The 23,577-nt window shown below is 37.4% G+C and overlaps 2 protein-coding genes across 4 annotated transcripts in view; both read left to right on the forward strand.

Annotated features, from left to right (window-relative positions):
* LOC125271244 (polymeric immunoglobulin receptor-like) overlaps window positions 1-23,577 on the forward strand; it is a 477,349-nt gene that overhangs the window by 398,851 nt on the left and 54,921 nt on the right. The gene's annotated exons all lie outside the window — the stretch shown is intronic.
* Window positions 1-23,577, forward strand: part of LOC125271202 (sialoadhesin-like) — a 136,104-nt gene that overhangs the window by 97,735 nt on the left and 14,792 nt on the right. Inside the window, exons 7-8 of the mRNA XM_048195205.1 lie at window positions 7,112-7,223; window positions 16,604-16,746. Of these exons, the coding sequence (XP_048051162.1) occupies window positions 7,112-7,223; window positions 16,604-16,746 (255 nt within the window). The remainder of the gene's footprint in view (window positions 1-7,111; window positions 7,224-16,603; window positions 16,747-23,577) is intronic.

Raw genomic sequence — 23,577 nt, forward strand, 5'->3', positions numbered from 1 at the left:
TCACGTTTATGCTAATCACTTTTGAACCGTATTGGCTAGAAACACAGATTTGAATTTTGCGAGAAAAATTTTTTTAGATGGTTTGTCAGATTTTCACCAAAATTGGCTCACATTTTCTTTAGACCATGCTGCCAAAATATTATTAAAAGCTTTTCGATAACTTGTCCCTTTATCGAGAAATTTACAAACAAATTTTATGTAGCGCTTGCGAAAATAGATGTGAGGCTATATCTCCACAATGCTTTATCGCATTTGGACCACACTTGCAACATGCCCTCACAAGCATGATCTGAGGCAGTGTGCAGTGTTTCGGCACAGCGCCACCTGCTGGTCCAGACATATGAAAAATGGCTGTTTTGGCCAAAAATCATAAAAGTGGTCTCATTGGATTAGGGGCAACATGCCGAGTCCAATGACATCTAATTTTTCTATGTTGGCCATTTTGGGCATTGACCATTTTGAATGTTGTAGAAAAATGCTGTATTTTACGAAAGCATGAACATACCGTTATTAAACTTGGTATGGGTCATTGGCACAATGCACAGCAAAAACCGCAGTGTTAAATTAACTCTCCTGGGAGTACATGTGAAACCATACTCAAGAGTGTTAAAGTGTTAAAATAAGAGTGTTAAATGAACACTGAAGCGGTGTTAAAGTTAATGAGTTAATTAAGTGATTAATTTAGTGATGACTGACCATTATTGAAGACACCTGATGATAACAAGCAGAATCACCAAAGGAGAAAAATCACAATTTTTAAGTTACCATCATGGAGATCGGCGTTTGCTTTAGTTGGGCTCTTGACCCTTGACTTTTTAAAATAAAATTTTGTTTGGGCTGTTTTAACGGAGTTATAACATCCAGACAAGCAAAGAGAAAAGATGATCAGGTGGTGTTGGTTATGTTTTCACATAATCATTATTTGATCTGAATCACTGAACTCATTTAGAGCCCAATCTCTGAATTAGATTTACATTATTGATTACAGCAGCACTGTGATTCAACAGCAGAAGATCAGCTTTATCAATATAATCTGAAGGATTTCTTAAAAGTTGTGCTGTGAAGAAGTCTGTGAAGTTTTGGACCAGCACCACCTAGTGGTGAAAAAGAATTATTTATATACTTGACTTATTTTCACGGGAGTCATCTCCTTAGATTGCTGGCTATACGCTAATGGCCAAATGTCAAAAATTTGATAGTAAGTGGCAAAAAAATCCAATCAAACTCACGCATGGGTCATTTTTTATGTGCTCATAAATATAAATGTCTATAACTCCTAAACAAAATTTGATATTTTCACCAAAACTGTAAAGGCGCACTATGAGTACACATCCATACATAAAACATGAAATTGCTACTACAATACAGTTATATGATATAAATTACTATGTTTTACGAATGCATTGGTGTATCGTTATGAAACTTGGTATGTGCCATGGGCACCATTCCCTGAAGGTGCTCAAAAAATTTCAAGACTGTGCAACCTTGTGGTCAAAAGTTATAAAACTTTAAAAAAAAAGATGATAGCTTTTGATTCATTTAGCCTATTGTCATGAAACTGGTCTTAATAGATTCCCTGGATCACGCCGAGAACCTAGATACCAGTGTAGCCATAGTTGGCCAAGCTTCCTGTCCGTCATTTTGATTTTCTTTAAAAACCTACTTTTTCAGTCTCCTCCTAGACCGTTGGTTTGATTTGCACCAAATTTATTGCAGATCATCTTCAGAACAGTCCAACAAAAAGTTATGGAAAATTAGATATACTGCATGGACAGATTCGATGGAATGAAGCCAAAAGACTCTGAGGCTGTATCTCTGCAATGCTTTGTCAGATTGACACCTAGTGTGACCACACCACATCAGTTTGGACACAGCGCCACCTATTGGTTGAAAGTGATAACCATTAAATCATATTACTAGTAATTTAGTATTAATGCTTTTTCAGCAATCTTGCCTACAAACACCTTAAGATGTCTTTAATTGCTCATTGTTGCAGTTGGTCTGACACTCACAGGTATGGTGGCATGACTTATCGTGCCTTCTTTGTGCTTGGCTCCTTAATTGCTGCTTGCAGATATATTTTTTTAACTGCAACTGTCTGTTGGAGAATTCTTTTGGCCATATAAAGACACATATAGAGACAATTATTATTAACCATTATACAATTTTCAGCCAAAGCCCACTTATATACTCTGTGAGCACATTTATCTTTAAGGGTCGAGATTTTAATAGAGTTATGTGTGTTTAACATCATAGTTACCATCTCTTAGTTTTAATCATAAGAGAAAATGTGTTCATTTTAAGCCTTTTGGTAAATTGGTACAATTTTCATTCTCCAGGTTTAAATTTGTCTTCGTGTCAGCGTCACAGGACGTGACGTTTTCTTATACTAAAGTCTTATGAATAATTATGAGACACTGATGAGTTATTGGTGTACTATATATAGTAAAAAAGTTATAAAAGATGCAACAGCATGTTCATATATATTTTCAATGGAGAGTACAAATGTGAACGGCTGTGCATTATTTGGGTATTAAATTATAGCTATCACAGGATATGTATTTGTGTAATTTACGCTGAGCTTACAAAACCATGTATGCGTATTGTGTTGAGTAATGGTAAATTGCAGCATGCATTTGTGGGAAGCTTTGATGCTCTTAACTCAATGAGAGCTAAATAAAACTGTCTGAATCAGAAGCTGTTGTTGTGTTGTCTGTCTCCTCTCTTCCCCCTTCCCTCCGCAGCTCACCACACACACTTTTGTGGCATTTTTTAAACCATGGTAAGAACAGACTGGTGCTGAAACAGGGGGTTTCATAGATACATGTAATATCTTTCCCTAGTTGTCTTGAATGGGTCAACAAGGATGTTTTTTTTTATCACATGGATCCTTGCAGAACTTTGAACCAGCAAACATATATCACCTTATATAGCAGTCATTTCTCCTTCACATCCTCTGGCAGTAATGACATCAGACAGCTCATATCCGTTACGTGTGGTCAAGCACCAAAATTAGTTGCCCACTGAAAGAGTATAAACATCAAGTTTATCTGAGAGAACAATGAGGGTGACAACTTAAAGTTTTTCCATTGTTACATGAAATTAATTATTGCTATTTCAAAGCTTTCAGGCCAGTTGTTGTCATTCAAATCTATTAATAACTTTGGCATTGGTTGGTAATTCGTCTGCAGACTAAATTCTCACTATAGTTTCTGCTGGTCAGAGAAGTGAAACCCTCCTATTTTCATACATGAATGTGTATATGTATTGAAAAAAAAATGTATCCTAAAAATGTGCTTTATGTCTAATGTCTAAAATAATAGATGGCTAACATGTACATGCTACTGATTTTCATTGTTACTAATGAAATGAAAATGTATTAAATCATCTTATATATATGCAAAATTATAACAGCATGTCATAAATAGTCACACGTTCATAGTGACGCAAGCCACAAAACTTTCTGAAAATGACTCATATGTATGTGCAACACTTACAGTCACCATCAGTTTGCCTTCATATTTCACAGCATCTATGAATAACAGATCTGCGTAGGTCCTTGTGTCAGCACACTTTTATATTTTAAGACTTTAGCTTGTTTTTCATTTGTGTTTACTATATGCATCATGAAAGTCCAGCTTATATGTTTCTAGTATTTTGAAAAAATCTAAAAGACAGGGAAAAAAAAAACTTAAAAAAAAATATATATATTTGTATGTCACTAATCAAAGGTAAGCAACAATGAGAAAAAAAAAAAGAGGAAATGATGCAGTTCTGGTTATAAATGAGGCTGGTAGACTTGAACCTTCCTTATTTCTCTTCAAGTGTCATTTGGTTACGGCTGAGGTGTCCTGCTCTACGGTATGACCAGCTTCTTATCAATTTTATTGAATTATTGAACCAATTCTAAATATCTTATCTACTATATCTTTTTTTTTTTAAGAGTCATACATTTTAAAAGACGATTGATGTCACATTGGAAAAGACAGTCTTGCTTAATGATAAAGAACACAGATTGAGCAGAAATGCTGCTCTTATTGATTATGTATGTTGACAATCTCAGCCTATATCATTTAGGAGTTATTGTGTTGTAGGTGTTGCTATGCTGATGTCAGTCAGAATAACTCCTCTTCCTCTGATCTTTCTCCTCATGATTCAAGGTAAGTCTCTAATGTTTTTTCTGCATGTTCTGTTCAGTGCTTTCTTGTCATGTTTTCATTTGTTTTTCTTTAATGAAGTAGCATGTTTGTTGCTCATTGGTAAACATGCTAATTTAGTTCAATTAATTATATACAAAAAGGAATAATAAAAAAGCAATGCAAGTATGAAGTACTATGTCTGTCTTTGTTATGTCAAACCACTGCTTTACTCATTCATGTAATGGCAAAGTTATCTTCATTATATGGATTTTCTTAGCAAATAATATGGTATTAATTGTAGTTTCAATCAGCATAATATCTATTTACTTTGATTAATATGTTCATCTTTAAACAGTAGTATTTTCTATTCCATTTTCATGCTTTTGTCTCGAATGTTAAATTTTGTTTTTCTTCGACAACCACAACACATTCAAACTTTGAGCAAATATATTCTATTAGTTTTTTTCTGCTTTGGTTATTATAATTTTTTTTTTCAGGAGTTTTCAGTGATAATGCTAGTTGGGGTGTGAGTTACAGTCCTTCACACATCTGTGCACTAAAGAACTCATCAGTGATAATGAACTGCACTTATACATACCCTACTGGACATCAGATCAAGAAAGTGTTCTGGACCAAAACACTGGAAACAGATGATGGAGAGCATCCAGATCTGTCTAATGACGATAAATACAAAAAGAGGTTTCAGTATCTGGGAGATAAACAGCAGAACTGCACCATCAGACTGAGTCATGTGACACTGAAGGATTCACACATGTACTATTTCAGATTCATCACTAAAGAAGACAAGTGGATTGGTTATCCAGGAGTGAATCTTACTGTCACAGGTGACTTTCATGAGGTTTCTCTCTTCTTCTGTGCATTATGTTGAATAATAATCAGTGTATGACAGCAGCACTAGATATAATGTGTGTGTTGTGTTCAGATCTTCAGGTGGAGTCTCCTGAGAGAGTGACAGAGGGAGATTCAGTCCGTCTGACATGTAAAAGCAGCTGCACTCTGACTGACAGAGCAACATTCATCTGGTACAGAAACTCACAGCCATTAACTGAGAGAAGAGACAGAAACAATGAACTCCTGCTGCAGTCAGTCAGAAGAGAGGATGCAGGCAGATATAGCTGTGCTGTACACGGACACAATCACATCTCTCCTGCTGTTCAGCTCAAAGTCATGTGTGAGTACAGATTTGGTTATTTATAGCTCAAATGTATAAATCTGAAATATTATTTCATGATTAGCACATCTTTTGTGACTTTATAAACATTATTTCCAAATACCACCTACTATATTCTAGGAACACCAAATGACATTAAGAGTAATGTGTTTACAGTTTACTAATTATAGAATATGGCAATGTTTATTTGCTTCCTCATAATGCAGTTCATATCCCCACCTAAAGGGGGCATCAAGCTGACAATAGTGCTCAAAAACAACATGTATGTGTTTAGATATTGAAAAGGTCCATGGCAGGCAGTGGGCAGAACCGTTTAGTCTGTAGGGTTTGATCTTTCAGATGAGCAGCATCTCACATGCACAATGTGGGAAATAGTTCAAATGAAACACCTCCTAATTGATTTTGTTGGTGCTTTGCCCTTACAGGGAGTTCACCCATGAGTGAAAAGTCATCATTTACTCACCCTAGTGTTGTTCTAATGCCGTATGAACTTCTTTGTTATTCAGACCACAAACTGAGAAATTACATATAAACAAACAAACAAATGAATGAATGAATGAATGAATGTCCTGCTCACTCTCCTCCATAATTCTATGGCAGTGAATTGAGACCATTTTAAAATATGTTAAAGTATTACTAAATGAACCCATACAAATCATGTCACATATTCCAAATGTTCTGGGGGTATACGACAGGATTCAGTTAAAAAAAAAAGAAAAAGAAAATTAATTAACAAAAACAATTTTATTATTTTGTGAAAAAATCCGACCTTGGCCATTGGTCTGACTTGAACAAATGTGTGTTCATGAGTCTAATAGTGCAGGAAAAGAACACGTGTGCGCCATTTCCAGAAATCAAAACTAATGAAAAGATCATGCTTTGGTCTGTGCAAAAAAAGTAGCCCAATGCAATTTTCTCTGTCGGGCAGCTGGATTCTTCACTGAATTTGTACAACTGTTGTGGGGGTGTTAGAGCGCTGAAATCGTAATGCCTCCAAAACACTTTGACAATGTCACTAGCCGCCTATGTGATCATTCTGTGCTAAGTTTACATCATTTGTTAAAGCTGGTCACTGTTCACAGTCATTATATGAATGATCACAAGCAAGATGTTTTTTCAGTTTCTCTTTTTTCTGCTCTGAAAATATAAGATCATACAGCATTAGGACAACACAGATAATGACAATTTTAAATTTTTATTTATCATAAATATGTTCTTCTATTTTTTTTTTATGCTGTCGTCCAATCACATCATAGGTCATTCACTTAGATATATGTATTTCTAACAACTCTGAAAATAATCATTAAAAATGATCATAATCTATCAGGTAATTTACACACATAACTAGTTCACAACCTTCCTCCTTGATGTCCTTCTGTGTAGCCTCGTAAAATTATATGCATTGCCTACAAAATCAGCAGTCTAATAATCATATGTTTTGGTTGTATAAAATTAAGACAAATTTACAGTACAGCATTTTGGCATAAGTTATTAAAGATGCAACATAGTGGCATAGTGGTGACTTTTTTCACAGATTTTCAAATGTATTAAATAAGCCAAACATGTAAATTGCACATCTTATACTGTATCTTATACATTAACATATTATTATTTCATGGCACTGGTTTTTAGAATATTTTTATACTGCAGTGTAACCTCACAGCAACCAAAATGCAGTGTTGTGAAAACATCCTGAGTTCTTGAAGCTGATGATGTTGACAACACATGTCTGTGATCTCAAATTTATGTTTCGTGCAATTTTTTGATTTTCATTTTTTAGATCCTCCAAAGAGCGTCTCAGTGTCCATCAGTCCATCTGGTGAAATAGTGTCAGGAGATTCAGTGACTCTGATCTGCAGCAGTGATTCAAACCCTCCTGCAGAAATCAGCTGGTTTAAGGAGAATGAAAGCTCAGCTGTTGGATCTGGACAGAGTTTCAGTGCACTACAGAGTGGACGCTTCTACTGTCAGGCTCACAATCAACATGGATCTCAGAGATCAGACGCTGTAACTGTCACAGGTGAAGCTTTTATTAACACACTCCTGTATCTTCACATCATTCATCAGTTTGGAGAGTTAATCATGATGATCTTCCTCTCTTTCAGTTCATCATGGTGCTGGTAGGAATGTGATTGTGATCGCAGCGACATCTGGAGGATTATTCTTCATCATCATCCTCATCCTCTTTATAATGTGAGCACAATAACAAAAAACCCTGCAGTGATTGAATAAGTTCACTTTTGGTCTAATGTATCTAATGGCTCAGTTGTATTATTAGTAATCTTTAAAATCAACATTCATATTTTCTCTTAATGTAATAGAGTCCATATGCTGTTAATGTCTGTCATTATAACAGGAGGAAACGAAGGGATGGTCAAACTGAAGATCTCACAGTGAAACAGGTAAATCATCTCAACATGATTCACATCAGCTGTTGTCTGTTTCAGACTGTAACTGTACAGACCGACGGGATTCAAACCTTCTCAGTCACAATCCAGTCAGTAACCAGTTTGTACTATAATATAAAAATCAAAAAACAAACCTGATTTTATTGGACAGTTGTGAGTGGGAGTTTTTAGTCAATTTATCCAATCTGGTTGAGTTTTTAATGATAATTAAGGGTTTTGTACAAGACACATGTCTGCCACGACACTGACCAATCAGAGACGACTTCATTCATGTACAATCATTTATCACAGATTTGTTTTATGTGGTCAAAATCATGGTCTAATCTGTCATGTGACTTGAATTTGAAGCCATGAAAAGCGTATGGCGTCCCATTTATTTTGAACATTGTCAGGGATCTTTTTTCCTGTATTTTTACAGTGTTTCTATAAAAACGTGTATATTCCTAAATTTATCATTGACCATATTTTTTATATATTTATTGTTGTGATATTTTGTGACGTGTGTCCTTCTGTCTCTCCTGTAGATCTCTGATCCCAATGAAGACACATATACAGCTCTTGATCTCAAGTCCACGACCTCTGACCTGTACGACACACTCACAGTAAGTGAGACGTCACAGTCACATGATCCATCACAGATGATCACATGACCGATCTCTCTCTCTTCCACACAGACGGTTCATCCCAGAGCTCCTGAAGACTCCTGCAGGACTCTTGATCCTCAGAGCTTTTCTAAACATGAGAATCCATCAGTGAGTGTCTGAACCTGCAGCTCTTCTCAATATCATCCATCAAACTCTCTTCAGCTCTAGTGTGATTGATTTGTGGATCTTGTGAAAGGTTTATAATGTTGTTGATGAACTTCAGTCAGTCTTTCTTCATCTTATTGTTTGTTCAGATCAACAGGAAGATGCTGCAGTAAGAGGCGGAGCATGAAGGAACCAATCCTGAGCTCTGTGGGCGGAGCCACATATGATTGACAGGATCATCAGTGATGAGTCACTAAAGATGTTTATTTCTGTATAGTTGAAGAAACAGGAAGAAACATGATGAAAGTAAAAAAGCTGGTGAATTGTCATTGTGTAAAAAAGATCAAATTAAGGGTCCGTTTACACGACACGACTGAAAACTTTTGGCCAAAACTTTTGGAGTTTTGGCTGTTCATTTACACCACAATGACATTTTGGGGTACTGAAAACACAAACTTTTGAAAAAAAGGGGTTTCAAAGTGCAAGTTTTTGAAAACACTACTGTTATCATATTTGTGTAAAATACAAAAACAGGAATTTGTTAAAAAGGTGACGTCATGCATGTGTGTTACATGTTCAGTCTAAAGGAGCGTAATGTTTCTTTACAAAGTGACATCGCCAAATACTGGCCAGGCATGAGTAATACAGTGTTTGAGTTTGGGTTCAATCTTCAACTGGCTGGCGGGAGCAGCCACTGACAGGTCACATGATCTGGTGGCAGCTGCCAGTCTGATTCTGGCAGGTCTGTCAGTGGTGGGCTGGTGGCTGGCAGAGTGTAACATGTTCCCTATCACTCTTGCTGCACAGAAATACACAATTTTATTATGATGAATATAATATTATGACTCTGTTCTTTTGTATGATTGATGTTTTATGGGTTTATCTCAGTTAAAGCAGTCAAATGACCCTGATCTCAACTCGTTGCTTACTGATGCTTCGCTGGACCTAAACCAGCCAGCCACTGTCTGAATATATATTGGTTTGACTGTATATAAATCATAGCCTATATAATCATACAATTATTCTAATTATCATTAAAACTACACAATTTCATCAAAAGAATAGAGTCATAAGAATATTTTTATAATAGTAAAATAATGTATTTCAATGCAGCGAGAGTGATGGGAACGCGTTATACTCGCATCTCAGCAGTGGCTGGCTGGACAGAGCGTCAGTTTCAGCATTTTTAATCGTTTTCACGGATCCATGTAAACAGAAATCATTTTAATAACATAATTTTCTTTATGCAAAAAATAAAAAATAAAAACGTATCAGTTTTTAAGACACATCGTTGTCGTGTAACCGTACCCTGAGTCAGAGATGTTCAGTGGTGGATACTAGATGTCTTCACGGGTCGATTTGGATCTGAAAACCAGAGATCTGACCAGAGACTCGAGAGGATTCGGGTCCAAAACTTTGACGAGGGCCTCGGATACGGTTCGGGTCTGATATAGTAGCTTCAGGTCTCGGGTAATTTAAAACAAATGGACCCAAGAAGACCTGAATTATTTAAAAATATGCCATAACCATGTCAGGTGTTTAACAATGTTTTATTATTTAAGACAAATACATATTAAATCATTCTAGGACAACGTTATTATCCCCGTTCTTCTGTCAATATGTGCTTCTATGTGTAAATGACCAGATCCTCCAGGATACGGCCGCGCTCTAGACTGGGTAAACCCAGCCTGATCTGCCGGCGATTTGATTTCACCCGGCAACTCAGTCTGGAAACCCGTACATTCATTTCTACTGCTTCTGTTACACTTTTGCAGAAACCAATCACAGACTGGCTTATCCACCTTGCTCGCTATTGGCGGGTATAACACGACAAGCACGACCGTCAATCCAATTTCTTTTAACCTCTCGATGATGCTGAATGACTTCTTTAGTTTAGCAAACAAATCGCTCGAGTGGGTGTAAATATCACTCACTTTCATGTTTTTTGCACAACCTGCAAAAATCGCTCGAGTGCCATTGCTGCTTCTGCAAACCGCTGATCAATACAAACCAATACAAACTAAACCTGTCTGAAGTTTTCGCTCTGCAAAAGTACGTCACCCGGATCGTTGATCTGATTGGTTGAAGGACTATCCAATTGCGTGAATAATGCTGGTTGATCACGCCTCTTGTGCAGTAGAAAAGTATAGCAAACTCCCCAGACCAATGTTCAATTTTAAATTGAGCTTGGTCTGGTGATAGCCTGACAAGCCGCGCTCCACATAAACTGTAGGAATACCAGAGCCGTTCATGAGGATGAGTGTGGGGATTTGCTTCCTAATATTAACATAAATATTAATTTCCTAAAACATAACACTTATGAGCAGTTTATCTACTTGGAAGTGCTCGTCCAAGAAAAACAAGGCCAACTGTTGCCAGATCGATTACCATCTAAATGCTGATCAACTAAATCAAATTAACAAAAATTAAACCATAACTGTATATTTCATGTTTTTCCTCAAACAAACTTTGTGCACATTCACAAAGGACAATGTTTCACTGATGGTCTCAAAGTGATCAATCAGCTTCTGTTATTCTGTCTTTTGTGTTTCTGTAACTTGATCAGTTTTATTTCTCATTTGTTCAAACCCTCAAACTACCACCAGAGGTCACCATCTCCTGCTACTGACATCAACCTTGATGAGAGTCACCTGTAAATCACAATCATTCATTCATGACTGGGCACTTAATCTGGACCAAAGACTATACACTAACATATGGAAGCCTCCATATGTTAAAAAAAAAGCCACTAAAAGACTTAATTGTGACTTTTTATCTTAGAATTCTGACTTTTTAACTCGCAATTGCGACTTTATATCTCACAATTGCGTGATATAAAGTAGAATTCTGAGTTAAAAAGTCGCAATTAATCTTTTTTTTTTTTTTTTTTTAGTTGCGGAAACGGGCTTCCATACTAACAAGAAGCAACACTCAATAAAACGATCCATTGCAACACCGGCGCCCAGCAGCAGCCCTGCGTTTCCGCCATTTGTGAAAGCGACTCGTCAGTCCACTAGTTTCTATGGCAATATCAGCTGCTTTGTTAAAACAAAACGTACATTAAAGCTGAAATCCATCCTGAATGATGACAACACAGAATAAAATACTATCACTAGAGATCATCAAATCCTTTTAACAGTTTATTTTACACACTTTGTGTTTAAGTCTTCCACTTTTTTTCACAAAACCTTTGCTCTCCAGAAACCCAGTCAGTTTGGGTTATATTAAGTATCAGAATTATAAACACTGAATTAATACCAACATATGAAACTAAATTAAGGACATGAATCAGAAAAATTGGGAATGTTGGACAATAATATATGAATATAACAGCTTGATTTTGCAGTGTTGTCTAATGTCTGTAAAAGCAAAAGTGTCCAAAAGTGGGAATTATTATGGGATAACGGACACAGCAATGCATTAAAACGTACAATATTAACATTTCAATTCAGACCTAGATATTATTACTATTACTCCACTAGGTCTGAAATATATTGTTTGCTGCAAACATGATGATCTTACATTTATTAATTATTAATTTACTATTAATAAATGTGTGAAGTTGCATAAAATGGAAATACTCAATAAAGTAGGCTAACTACGTTACCTCAGATGGTTTAATGGTTGGATTCAACAACTGGTAAAATAAAACATATATAAGACAATACAGCATTCACTGTAGGAGCCATACAATTTACTGGTGACTTAATTTAAAAAACTGTTCTATTGCGCTTCTGATTTGGCAGTGAAATTCACCGATTTTGGGTGCGTAAGATGTGAAGGATTCAATGGTCCAGTTAGTATTTTCACCCTTTTTGTTACCCAAAAAGTATCAAAGTGTCGCCTCTTGGGTTCTACACTCTCTGGACTGAAAGACTGTTGGACTCTGGCGTACTGTGTTATTGTTATTATATGACAATGATGACAATTGTTATTGTTCTTTCAAGCATTTAATAATAATAATAATAAAAAAATCACAATCATTCATCTTCAAGTGTTGTTTTATCCTGTACTGTTTTTAGAGTCCTTCATGTTTGTATTATATTCTGAACGCTAGAAATTTTACATTCCCAGAACATTCTCACAACGTCTCCACTGGTGTCAAGGAAGTTGTCTAATAATGTTCCCAGAACGTTCAGAGACGGTCACGATGTGGAGTTCTTTTAAGGTTTGGGGAACGTTATTTGCTGGACCTTCAGGGAACATTCAGGACATTCTGGGAATGTTTAGGGGACTATTACTATAGGACGTTCTGATAACTTCCCAATTGACCATAAAATAACCAAAAGAGAACGCCCCCCTAAAGTCATATTAGGAAGCTTGAACTGCAGCACTTTCATTACCAAAAGAGGATGTTTTAGGAACATCCCGAATGTTCTGTAAAGGTTTGGAATTTTCGTCACCTTTAGAGAATTTTAGGGAACGTTGCGCAAGGACACGATCGTCGCCTTCTATGTGGGTCTCTAGTTTCTTCAGTCTGTTTGCTTTAATAGCGGCGCTTTACATCATTTTTGAATGTTTTCTCATGTATTTCTCTCTTCAGGCCGCATTACTAACGGAAGTGAAGGACGTTGCGTCATTTGAATATCAATTCTGATTGGTCAGTTTGGTGATGAGAGGAGTTTATGTTGTCAGCCTCCTCTGGCATTTAAGTAATTAAAACTCGTCTGGGCTTCAAAATACGTGCCTAAGTTCTGCACTTTAGTAAGTAAATCATCTATCTGATCACATGCTTGCCTCTAATGGACGTCACTGCTGTGCAGACGCATTAATCACGTGACACAGCAATGAAAGATGTCCAGTAGGGGGCGACAGACAAAAGAGGACAAAGAGTTTCTCTTTCTGAGTGCAAAAACATCAAATAAGCTTCACAATAATAGGTGTGAAATATCCAGCAGAACATCTCAATCCTGTTCTTTAAATGTCTTCATAGTGAATGTATTTAAATTAACTTAAAGAAAAAGATCATCATTTTTCTTTAATTAGGTTTAGTTCAGTGATGTTTTTCTCTTGTAGAGGGAGTGACACTGATATTTCCAGCACTGGTCATTAATAAACAGTGTTAACCACAGAAAGTCCTTCACTGTGAAGCTAAAGTGCTTGAGTTAATTCAGTCAGTCATTTGGTTGCTGTTGATCTGATGAGCTTCAACACGGTAAGACAAACACATTCATACTTCAATAAAAACTGATGATTATTTCTATAGATGAAGCTCATATAACACATGATTCCTGACATGAGAAATATCTTCTGAACATCTAATGATCAGTTCATTTACACACACTGATGTTGAGCATTAATAATCTTCAGATGAGCAAAGATCTTACTAACACTAAGAGCTGTTTAGAGTGATGAACAGACACTGTTTATGAGTATATGAGTGATGATTTATGCTGTATTATAGATATATTTGATGCTGATGTTGGTCAGAATGGCTCCTGCTCTTCCTCTGATCTTTCTGCTCATGATTCACAGTGAGTCTCTGTTTCATTACATATTTTTAAATGTCATTTTATTAAGAAAAAACAAACAAAGAAAAAAAAGAAACAGGAAGTTTGGGTGAGGCGTGTCAATGGGCTTGTTCGATTTATAAATATCCAATAGTTTTTAGTTATGTCAGTCTTGAACATGAATTGCTAATTTTGTACTGTCTAGTCAGTGTCAGGTGGTTTAGGGGAGGGACTTTCTCACTCATCTGAGCATTTGATTGGACAAACATCAGTGTATCACCAGATCATTAATATTTTTTGCCTCATTTTCTCAGAAGACAATGTGGAGATATTGTAGAGGTTTATATGTCCAAAAAAAAAAAAAAAAAAAAAAAAAAGCATATAGAAGATCTCAGCGCTGACAGACATGAATTTAAATCCAGAACTCCCATTTTTGATATCATTGATCTTTTTTTTTTAAAAATCATCATTGAATGTTTTCTTAGTCCTAATTAACATGTTTGATTATTTGATAATGCAGCATGTTCTTGATTAACTTCCATGTTTTGTTTTCACTTGTCTTTGTTTGTTCATTTCTGCAACTTCCTTCATCTTTTATCACACTCACTATTCTGAGAAGATTAGCTTATACTATTTCCTGCAATGAGTGACTGTTTTCAAGTAGAAGAAAAGTATTATGTAGTTTATTTTTGATGGTCCAGTGTAACTGACAATGAATAAAACAAACAAACAAACATGAAAACTGCTTCACATTGTGCCTATCAACGCCACTACCTTTATCTGTTCTAAATTCACTGTAAACCACAACTTCACAGGGCTTATTGCTTTTTATAAAACGTTAGTCCTCAAAAAATCAATATTTTTAAATAAATAAATAACAGGTGTATGTTTGTAGAGTAATTCACATTGGCTTTGAACACGGCTCAACCATTCAAAATCAAGGACTGGAGCAACCCGTTTTATGACATGTTCATCTTGATGAATTCTGTTTCAGGGGTTTCTAGTGCTGATTGGGGTGTGAGTTACAGTCCTTCACACATCTGTGCACTAAAGGACTCATCAGTGATAATGAACTGCACTTATACATACCCTACTGGACATCAGATCAGGAAAGTGTTCTGGACAAAAAACCCTGTAAAGGGTGTAGATCCTCCAGATCTGTCTGAGGACCCTGAATACAGTCAGAGGCTTCAGTATCTGGGAGATAAACAGCAGAACTGCACCATCAGACTGAGTCATGTGACACTGAAGGATTCACACATGTACTATTTCAGATTCATCACTAATAGAGACAAATGGATTGGTTATCCAGGAGTGAATCTTACTGTCACAGGTGACTCTCATGAGGTTTCTCTCTTCTTCTGTGCATTATGTTGAATAATAATCAGTGTATGACAGCAGCACTAGATATAATGTGTGTTGTGTTCAGATCTTCAGGTGGAGTCTCCTGAGAGAGTGACAGAGGGAGATTCAGTCCGTCTGACATGTAAAAGCAGCTGCAATCTGACTGACAGAGCAACATTCATCTGGTACAGAAACTCACAGAAGATATTAAATGAGAGTAACAAACTCAACTTCGAATCAGTCAGAAGAGAGGATGCAGGCAGATATAGCTGTGCTGTACACGGACACAATCACATCTCTCCTGATGTTCAGATCAATGTCATGTGTGAGTATTTGGTCTTGTTTAAGTTGAAAAGCTAGCAGAGTTTAGGACTGGGATGGGCAACATCAGTCCTGCAGAGTTTAGCTCCAGACGCACCTGAACCATCTAAAGGTCTACAACATCACTAAAGCTACAGACAGGTGAGTTTTGATCAGGGTTGGAGCTAAACTGTTGGACAGTGACTCTCCAGGACTGAAGTTGCTCATCCCTGCATGTTTAGGACTATATTTTTCAACATCAGATATTTTCAAGTTTAAAAAGCATTAGAGTCTATTTACACTAAGTGACAATAGCAGCATTTTCTTAGTGATATGATCTCCACAATAAGTGAAAATAGCAATAGATTTTATTTACATAATGTAAAACTATAAGTATTTTCTATGCAATAAATAGTTAGATACTATTATGCTATAAATAGTGGTGGATAGTATTTGCACCTCAGTATTGGTGTACATTACAGGATGCAAAAGTGTGTAAATGATTATATTTGGTTACACTTTGTTTTGATGGTTCACTTTAGATGTTCTACTAACTATAAGTAACTTTGCAACTACATTTCAACTTATTCAACCCAAACCCTACTAACACCTAACCTACTAATACTCTAATGAGAGTTAGTTGACATGTAGTTGCAAAGTTACTTGTTTGCCATGTGACACACACACACACACACACACACACACACACACACACACACACACACACATACATAAAAGAAAATGTTAAGTGGTTGGGAAAAAAAACTCTTTAATTTGGCCTTTGTGGACAGAAATGGGAACTGCATAGGAAATGAAATTATTCCATCACAGATCATAAATGATTAATAATATACCTTAATATACCTCAATATACTGTGATTGTTAGTGTTTTTGTATTTTTCTCTCACCCTCCAAAGAGTGTCTCAGTGTCCATCAGTCCATCTGGTGAAATAGTGTCAGGAGATTCAGTGACTCTGATCTGCAGCAGTGATTCAAACCCTCCTGCTCTGAACTTCAGCTGGTTTAAAGGAGGAAAGTTTGTAGGATCTGGAAGAATCTTCAGCATCTCAAAGATCAGCTCTGATGACAGTGGAGAATACAAGTGCAGATCCATCAATGAACATGGAGAGAAATACTCTGATGCTGTGACTTTAAACGTCATGTGTGAGTTAATGATCATTAATAATTGGCTAATTTCTTCTGATCACACAGCTTTTTTGCTACAACAGATGTTTCAAAGACACTGTTACAGCAGCCAAAAAAAAAAAAAAAAAAAAAAAAAAACAACAGTGTTCATCAGTGTCTGAATTCACACATTTGTTTTCATTCACTGTCCAGTGGACTATATTAGTGAACTAATGTAGGGAATAGTGAATGAGAGTGTAGGGTGTGATTTAGAGCACAGCCTCTGAGTGTCGACTTTGAGCGATGTTAACTCACAGTATATTCCTGTAGGCTATTTTCTCGAAAATGACAAATATTACCCAGAATGCATTGTTTTCTACAGTATATTACTGTTTTAATGGAAAATGGTTTGTTACTGTCAGAATTTGGCCATTTTTCTACAGCAAGGTCTAACAGTGTGTATTCATTTGGCAGACAACAACTAACATATGAGAAACATTACAAGCAATATTATGCAAGAGCCAAATACTCACATTATATGGGTATAGGGTGTGATTTAGAACACAGACTCTGAGTGTCGACTTTGAGTGATGTTAACTTACAGTATATTACTGTAGGCTACTTTTTCAAATACGTCAAATATTACCCAGAATGCATTGTTTTTTACGGTATATTACTGTTTTAATGGAAAACAGAATGTTACTGACAGAATTTAACAGCAATTTTTTTAACAGTTTAGTGGATTAACAATCACAAAACATGAATATACAGGGAGTGCAGAATTATTAGGCAAGTTGATTTTCTGATCATATTTTTTTCCCAAGCACATTTTACCAATTCCAATCCACATCAATCTTAATAACTACTATTAATATTGTTTTTAATCATTTATAAGTGATATATAATTGTTCATGAAGGCTGGAAATGAAAAATGCCTTATATTCAGGTGTGCAGAATTATTAGGCAAGTTTTCTTTTACTGGCAAAATGAGCCAAAAAAGAGATTTAACTCAGACTGAAAAGTCAAAAATTATTAAATACTCATGAGAAGGACGCAATACTAATGCAATACTAGAAATTGCAAAGTTAAAGCATGACCAAGGGACAGCAAAATGCTCATTGGGTCAGCGGGGTCAGACAAAAACAGGTGGAAAAGAAAAGACACATGTTAACTGCAAAATAATTAAGAATTAAGGTGAAGAATTAAGTGTGAAACCATCAGGAACCCTTTAGTCTCCAGCGCCACCATTTTCCAGAGCTGCAACCTACCTGGAGTCTCCAGAAGTGCAAGGTCTCAGGATCTCAGAGACTTAGGTTAGCTAAAGAATCCTAAAAAATGACCTGCACTTGATAAGAATCACAAGCTGAAGTGTTATAAAATACATGAAGACTGGGTTTTAATAGGGCTTATAGACAGACAGCTTGAGAATGACTCCTGATGGACCAGCACCACATCCTCTTGTACCACTGTTTGAAGAATTTATCCAGAATCTGGCAGTAAGGTGTTTGAGTTCACTTTTAGTCCATCTCTTATCCTGAAATGTCTGTCTTGCAGAGATGGACTAAAAATGATCTTCCAAAACTTACTGCCAGATTCTGGAAGATAAATTCTTCAAACAGTGGTACAAGAGGATGTGGTGCTGGTCCTTCAGGAGTCACTCTCAAGCTGTCTGTTTATAAGGCCTATAAAAACCCAGTCTTCATGTATTTTATAACACTTCAGCTTGTGATTCTTATCAAGTGCGGGTCATTTTTTAGGATTCTTTAGCTAACCTAAGTCTCTGAGATCCTGAGACCTTGCACTTCTGGAGACTCCAGGTAGGTTGCAGTTCTGGAAAATGGTGGCGCTGGAGACTAAAGGGTTCCTGATGGTTTCACACATAATTCTTAATTATTTTGCAGTTAACATGTGTCTTTTCTTTTCCACCTGTTTTTGTCTGACCCCGCTGACCCAATGAGCATTTTGCTGTCCCTTGGTCATGCTTTAACTTTGCAATTTCTAGTATTGCATTAATATTGCGTCCTTCTCATGAGTATTTAATAATTTTTGACTTTTCAGTCTGAGTTAAATCTCTTTTTTGGCTCATTTTGCCTGTAAAAGAAAACTTGCCTAATAATTCTGCACACCTGAATATAAGGCATTTTTCATTTCCAGCCTTCATGAACAATTATATATCACTTATAAATGATTAAAAACAATATTAATAGTAGTTATTAAGATTGATGTGGATTGGAATTGGTAAAATGTGCTTGGGAAAAAAATATGATCAGAAAATCAACTTGCCTAATAATTCTGCACTCCCTGTAGAGTTTCTTTTGTCTGTTTTAGACTCTCCCAGGAACGTCTCAGTGTTGATAACTGGATCTGGTGAAATAGTGTCAGGAGATTCAGTGACTCTGATCTGCAGCAGTGATTCAAACCCTCCTGCTCTGAACTTCAGCTGGGTTAAGGAGAATGAAAGCTCAGCTGTTGGATCTGGACAGAGTTTCAGTGCACTACAGAGTGGACGCTTCTACTGTCAGGCTCACAATCAACATGGATCTCAGAGATCAGACGCTGTAACTGTCACAGGTGAAGCTTTTATTAACACACTCCTGTATCTTCACATCATTCATCAGTTTGGAGAGTTAATCATGATGATCTTCCTCTTTCAGTTCATCATGGTGCTGGTAGGAATGTGATTGTGATCGCAGTGACATCTGGAGGACTATTCTTCATCATCATCATCATCATCATCCTGTTTATAATGTGAGCTCAATAACAAAAATCCCTGCAGTGATTTGATTATTAGATTTTTTTTAATAGATTCATCCATATACTGTTAATGTCTGTCTTTATAACAGAAAGAAACGAAGGAGTGATCAAACTGAAGATCTCACAGTGAAACAGGTAAATCATTCAGACACACGACTTTACAGAAGCAGAAAATCAATCAATCAGCTGTTATCTGTGTTTCAGACTGTAACTGAACAGACTGATGGCAAACTAGCATTATCAATGTCTTTATTAACACAATCCAGAAAAAAAAGTCTCTCTTTAGATCAGTGATTCTCAAACTGTATGTGCAGTTTGAAAAAAAAAAAATTCTGTTTACAATATGAATTCATGAAATATTGATCTGAAAAGTTTGAGACAATCTGCTCTAGACTGAGAATCTACACTTCAGATCAAACTGATTTACATCTTAATGAATAATCACTTATTTTCTTGTATTTCAGAATGATCTCTATCCTGACGCGTCACAGAGAGTTTCAGTCCATGACGAGCCTCTTTCTGAACCGGATTCAGCCAATGATGCTCCGTATGCCAGTGTGAAACCAAAGAGATTCAGAGGAAAAACTCCTGAATCCAGAGAGACTGAGGAGATCCAGTACGCAACTGTCCAACATCCCAGAAAGAAAAAGATGAAGAGATCAGAGGAGAACGAAAACCAGTACGACGATATAAGAGTTCATCAGTCTGATGCTGCCATGAGGTGAGAAAAAAACAAACAAACAAACAAACAACTTAACCAGCACATCCAGATCATAGCTATAACATGATTGTTTCATGGTTGTTGTTTTTTTATTTTCTCTTTTTAAGCAATCAGCTGTTGAAACTGTGGAAGACGCATCAGTGATCTACAGCAGCGTCAAATGAGAGACAGACCGTCATGAAGCCTTTCTTCATTTTTATTGAAAATAAATGCCTTTCTGATGTTATGGGAAAAGGGAGCAGAGGGAGCTCAGCGAAAAGCAGATTTGAACCCTGTCAATCTCGTCATAAGTTTTGCGCACCCAACACACTACTGCTTATACTACTGAAATCATTAATCACATGTGTTGTTTTTTAATGTTGTGTGACATTGGTGGGCGGGGCTACTGTAAATTTGCACTTAGTAATAGACACTCCGAATAATCTTGTTTCCTTCATTTCAGGGTTAACATACTCAGAGTTCTCACTAAACCTCCTTTCTGAAACAGGCCCCAGGTCAGATTCAGATTAGTTTGCACCAGTCCTGGGTTTCAGGTACCATGAAAGTGCTCATCACCACAGTAACTTAGGCTCCACGGTTAACCTGCTCCGGGGAAGGTTATGTTCTGGTTCAGAGATCAAACTGAAATTGGACCAATCAGATGTGAGCAAAGTGACACTGACACACCCAACGCAATAAAGCCACTCCCTCAGTTTCTCTTCCTCCAAATTAAAGGTCATTATATAGTAAAAACAAATATTTAATGATGAAATTGTCTGGTTTTAATGATAATTACTTAGAATTATTTTATTTTATTATTTTATTTATATATGATTTGTATAATTATATGATCTATATTTCTATTAATCCATTACACACGCAAGTTTAGTTTAACAGTTGTTATTTAGCATTTAGTTTCAATGAATATTAATATATATAGATCATATGTAATATAAATAAGCTGTCAATAAACTTTGAATATGACTACGTGACCTTGTATGTTTGAGTCTCTATCGCTATATTATCAACTATATAAACTAACTTCACAAATGTCACTTGCACTGATAGAGAAAGATCATTTCTTTTATTTGTCCTCTTTCACAGACAAGTATTTTCCATTAGTGTGAATGCGTTTAAATTCTTCATTTTCAGCAAAAGAGTTTTGAATCACACTGACTCTGTCGCGAGAAGTGAATCACAGTTTATTTCTGTTGCGAGGCATGTGATTGGCTGTTTGCCACTGATGTCATACATTCATGTGCATGCGCTCCACAAACTCATGATCAAAGCCTGAGTTGACAGAGAAAGTTTATGATCAGCATCATGGTACCAACAAAGCCAGATTGGAGTGGTTTGGTTTTGTCAACATGAAAGTAATCCTATAACCCTGAGTTTGTTCAGCTACCATCATGGTACAACTACCCCATTCTGCTTCATCCTGATTGTGTTCCTCATGTAGTTAAGCCTTGTGTTTCCTCAGTACATTTGTTCAATCTCATCTATGATATTAGTAGTGTTGTTACTCTCCTGAGGTTCAGTTTGTGGATATAAAATATATTGCTATATAAACTAACTTCACAAATGTCACTTGCACTGATAGAGTGTTACTCCTAGAGGGCGTGTGTGTTTTGTTTTCTCTCTGTGTGTTTCTGTTGCAGGAGTCTGCCCTCTATTGGTTCATCCGTTTGCAGTTGTTCCAGCCAATTGCTGCCTGCCTTGTGTGATTAGCCAATCACACACAGAGACTTGAGATTACCAAAGCCTATAAAAGCCCAAGATGGCCAATAGATAAAAGAAGATCCTTTTGTACTGCTTGTTGTTGTTGTTGTTGTTGTTGTTGTTGTTGTTGTTGTTGTTGTTGTTGTTGTTGTTGTGGTTGTTGTGGTTGTTGTTGTGGTTGTTGTGGTGGTGGTGGTGGTGGTGGTGGTGGTGGTGGTGGTGGTGGTGGTGGTGGTGGTGGTGGTGGTGGTGGTGGTGGTGGTGGTGGTGGTGGTGGTGGTGGTGGTGGTGGTGGTGGTGGTGGTGGTGGTGGTGGTGGTGGTGGTGGTGGTGGTGGTGGTGGTGGTGGTGGTGGTGGTGGTGGTGGTGGTGGTGGTGGTGGTGGTGGTGGTGGTGGTGGTGGTGGTGGTGGTGGTGGTGGTGGTGGTGGTGGTGGTGGTGGTGGTGGTGGTGGTGGTGGTGGTGGTGGTGGTGGTGGTGGTGGTGGTGGTGGTGGTGGTGGTGGTGGTGGTGGTGGTGGTGGTGGTGGTGGTGGTGGTGGTGGTGGTGGTGGTGGTGGTGGTGGTGGTGGTGGTGGTGGTGGTGGTGGTGGTGGTGGTGGTGGTGGTGGTGGTGGTGGTGGTGGTGGTGGTGGTGGTGGTGGTGGTGGTGGTGGTGGTGGTGGTGGTGGTGGTGGTGGTGGTGGTGGTGGTGGTGGTGGTGGTGGTGGTGGTGGTGGTGGTGGTGGTGGTGGTGGTGGTGGTGGTGGTGGTGGTGGTGGTGGTGGTGGTGGTGGTGGTGGTGGTGGTGGTGGTGGTGGTGGTGGTGGTGGTGGTGGTGGTGGTGGTGGTGGTGGTGGTGGTGGTGGTGGTGGTGGTGGTGGTGGTGGTGGTGGTGGTGGTGGTGGTGGTGGTGGTGGTGGTGGTGGTGGTGGTGGTGGTGGTGGTGGTGGTGGTGGTGGTGGTGGTGGTGGTGGTGGTGGTGGTGGTGGTGGTGGTGGTGGTGGTGGTTGTTGTTGTTAAGCTTTTCAGTTTCTTTTCTTTGCTTTATTTTTGAATTGGGAACAGGTTATGAGTCTACATGTTGCAACACGTAGACCTCAGTTCTGTCTAGTAACATCAGACAAGGAGTGGTTGCCACCAATATTAAGTTTTGTTAAAGTAGGCAGGTTTACTTTGTTTTGTTTTCAGTAAGATGTTCTGTCCTTTAGTTAGTTGGCTTTTTGGTTTTCTTTGTTTCTTTTTGTTGGCAACACTCTTGTTCCCTTTCCACCCTTTTGTGCTTTTTTCTTTTGTTTGATTTTTCTGTAAATTTAATTATTTTCAGAGTATGCTTTACTTCTTATGCTCAAGCTTTGTTGATGGTCTGTTAAAGTCTCCTGTTGTTTTGTACAAGTTTGTTCTAATTAGTTCAGTTCTGGTTTATGTCGATGTCGCTGCGATACCCCTAGACTAATAGGGACATAGCATAGAGCAAGATCATTTCTTTTGTTTGTCCTCTTTCATGGAAAATTATTTTCTTTAGTGTAAATGCGTTTAAATTATTCAATGTCTTAACCTTCAGCAAAAGTTTTGGATAGCGCTGGCTTTTCCAAGTGAATCAGTTTCTCTCTGTTGCAAGGCATGTGATCGGCTGTTTGCCACTGATGTCACGCGTTCATGTGCACGTGTTTGTGTTATTTAAATGTTAGTATGACGTTCCTGAAACATTCTTTCAAT

Source organism: Megalobrama amblycephala, linkage group LG7 (assembly GCF_018812025.1).
Source record: "Megalobrama amblycephala isolate DHTTF-2021 linkage group LG7, ASM1881202v1, whole genome shotgun sequence".
Lineage (NCBI taxonomy): Eukaryota > Metazoa > Chordata > Actinopteri > Cypriniformes > Xenocyprididae > Megalobrama > Megalobrama amblycephala.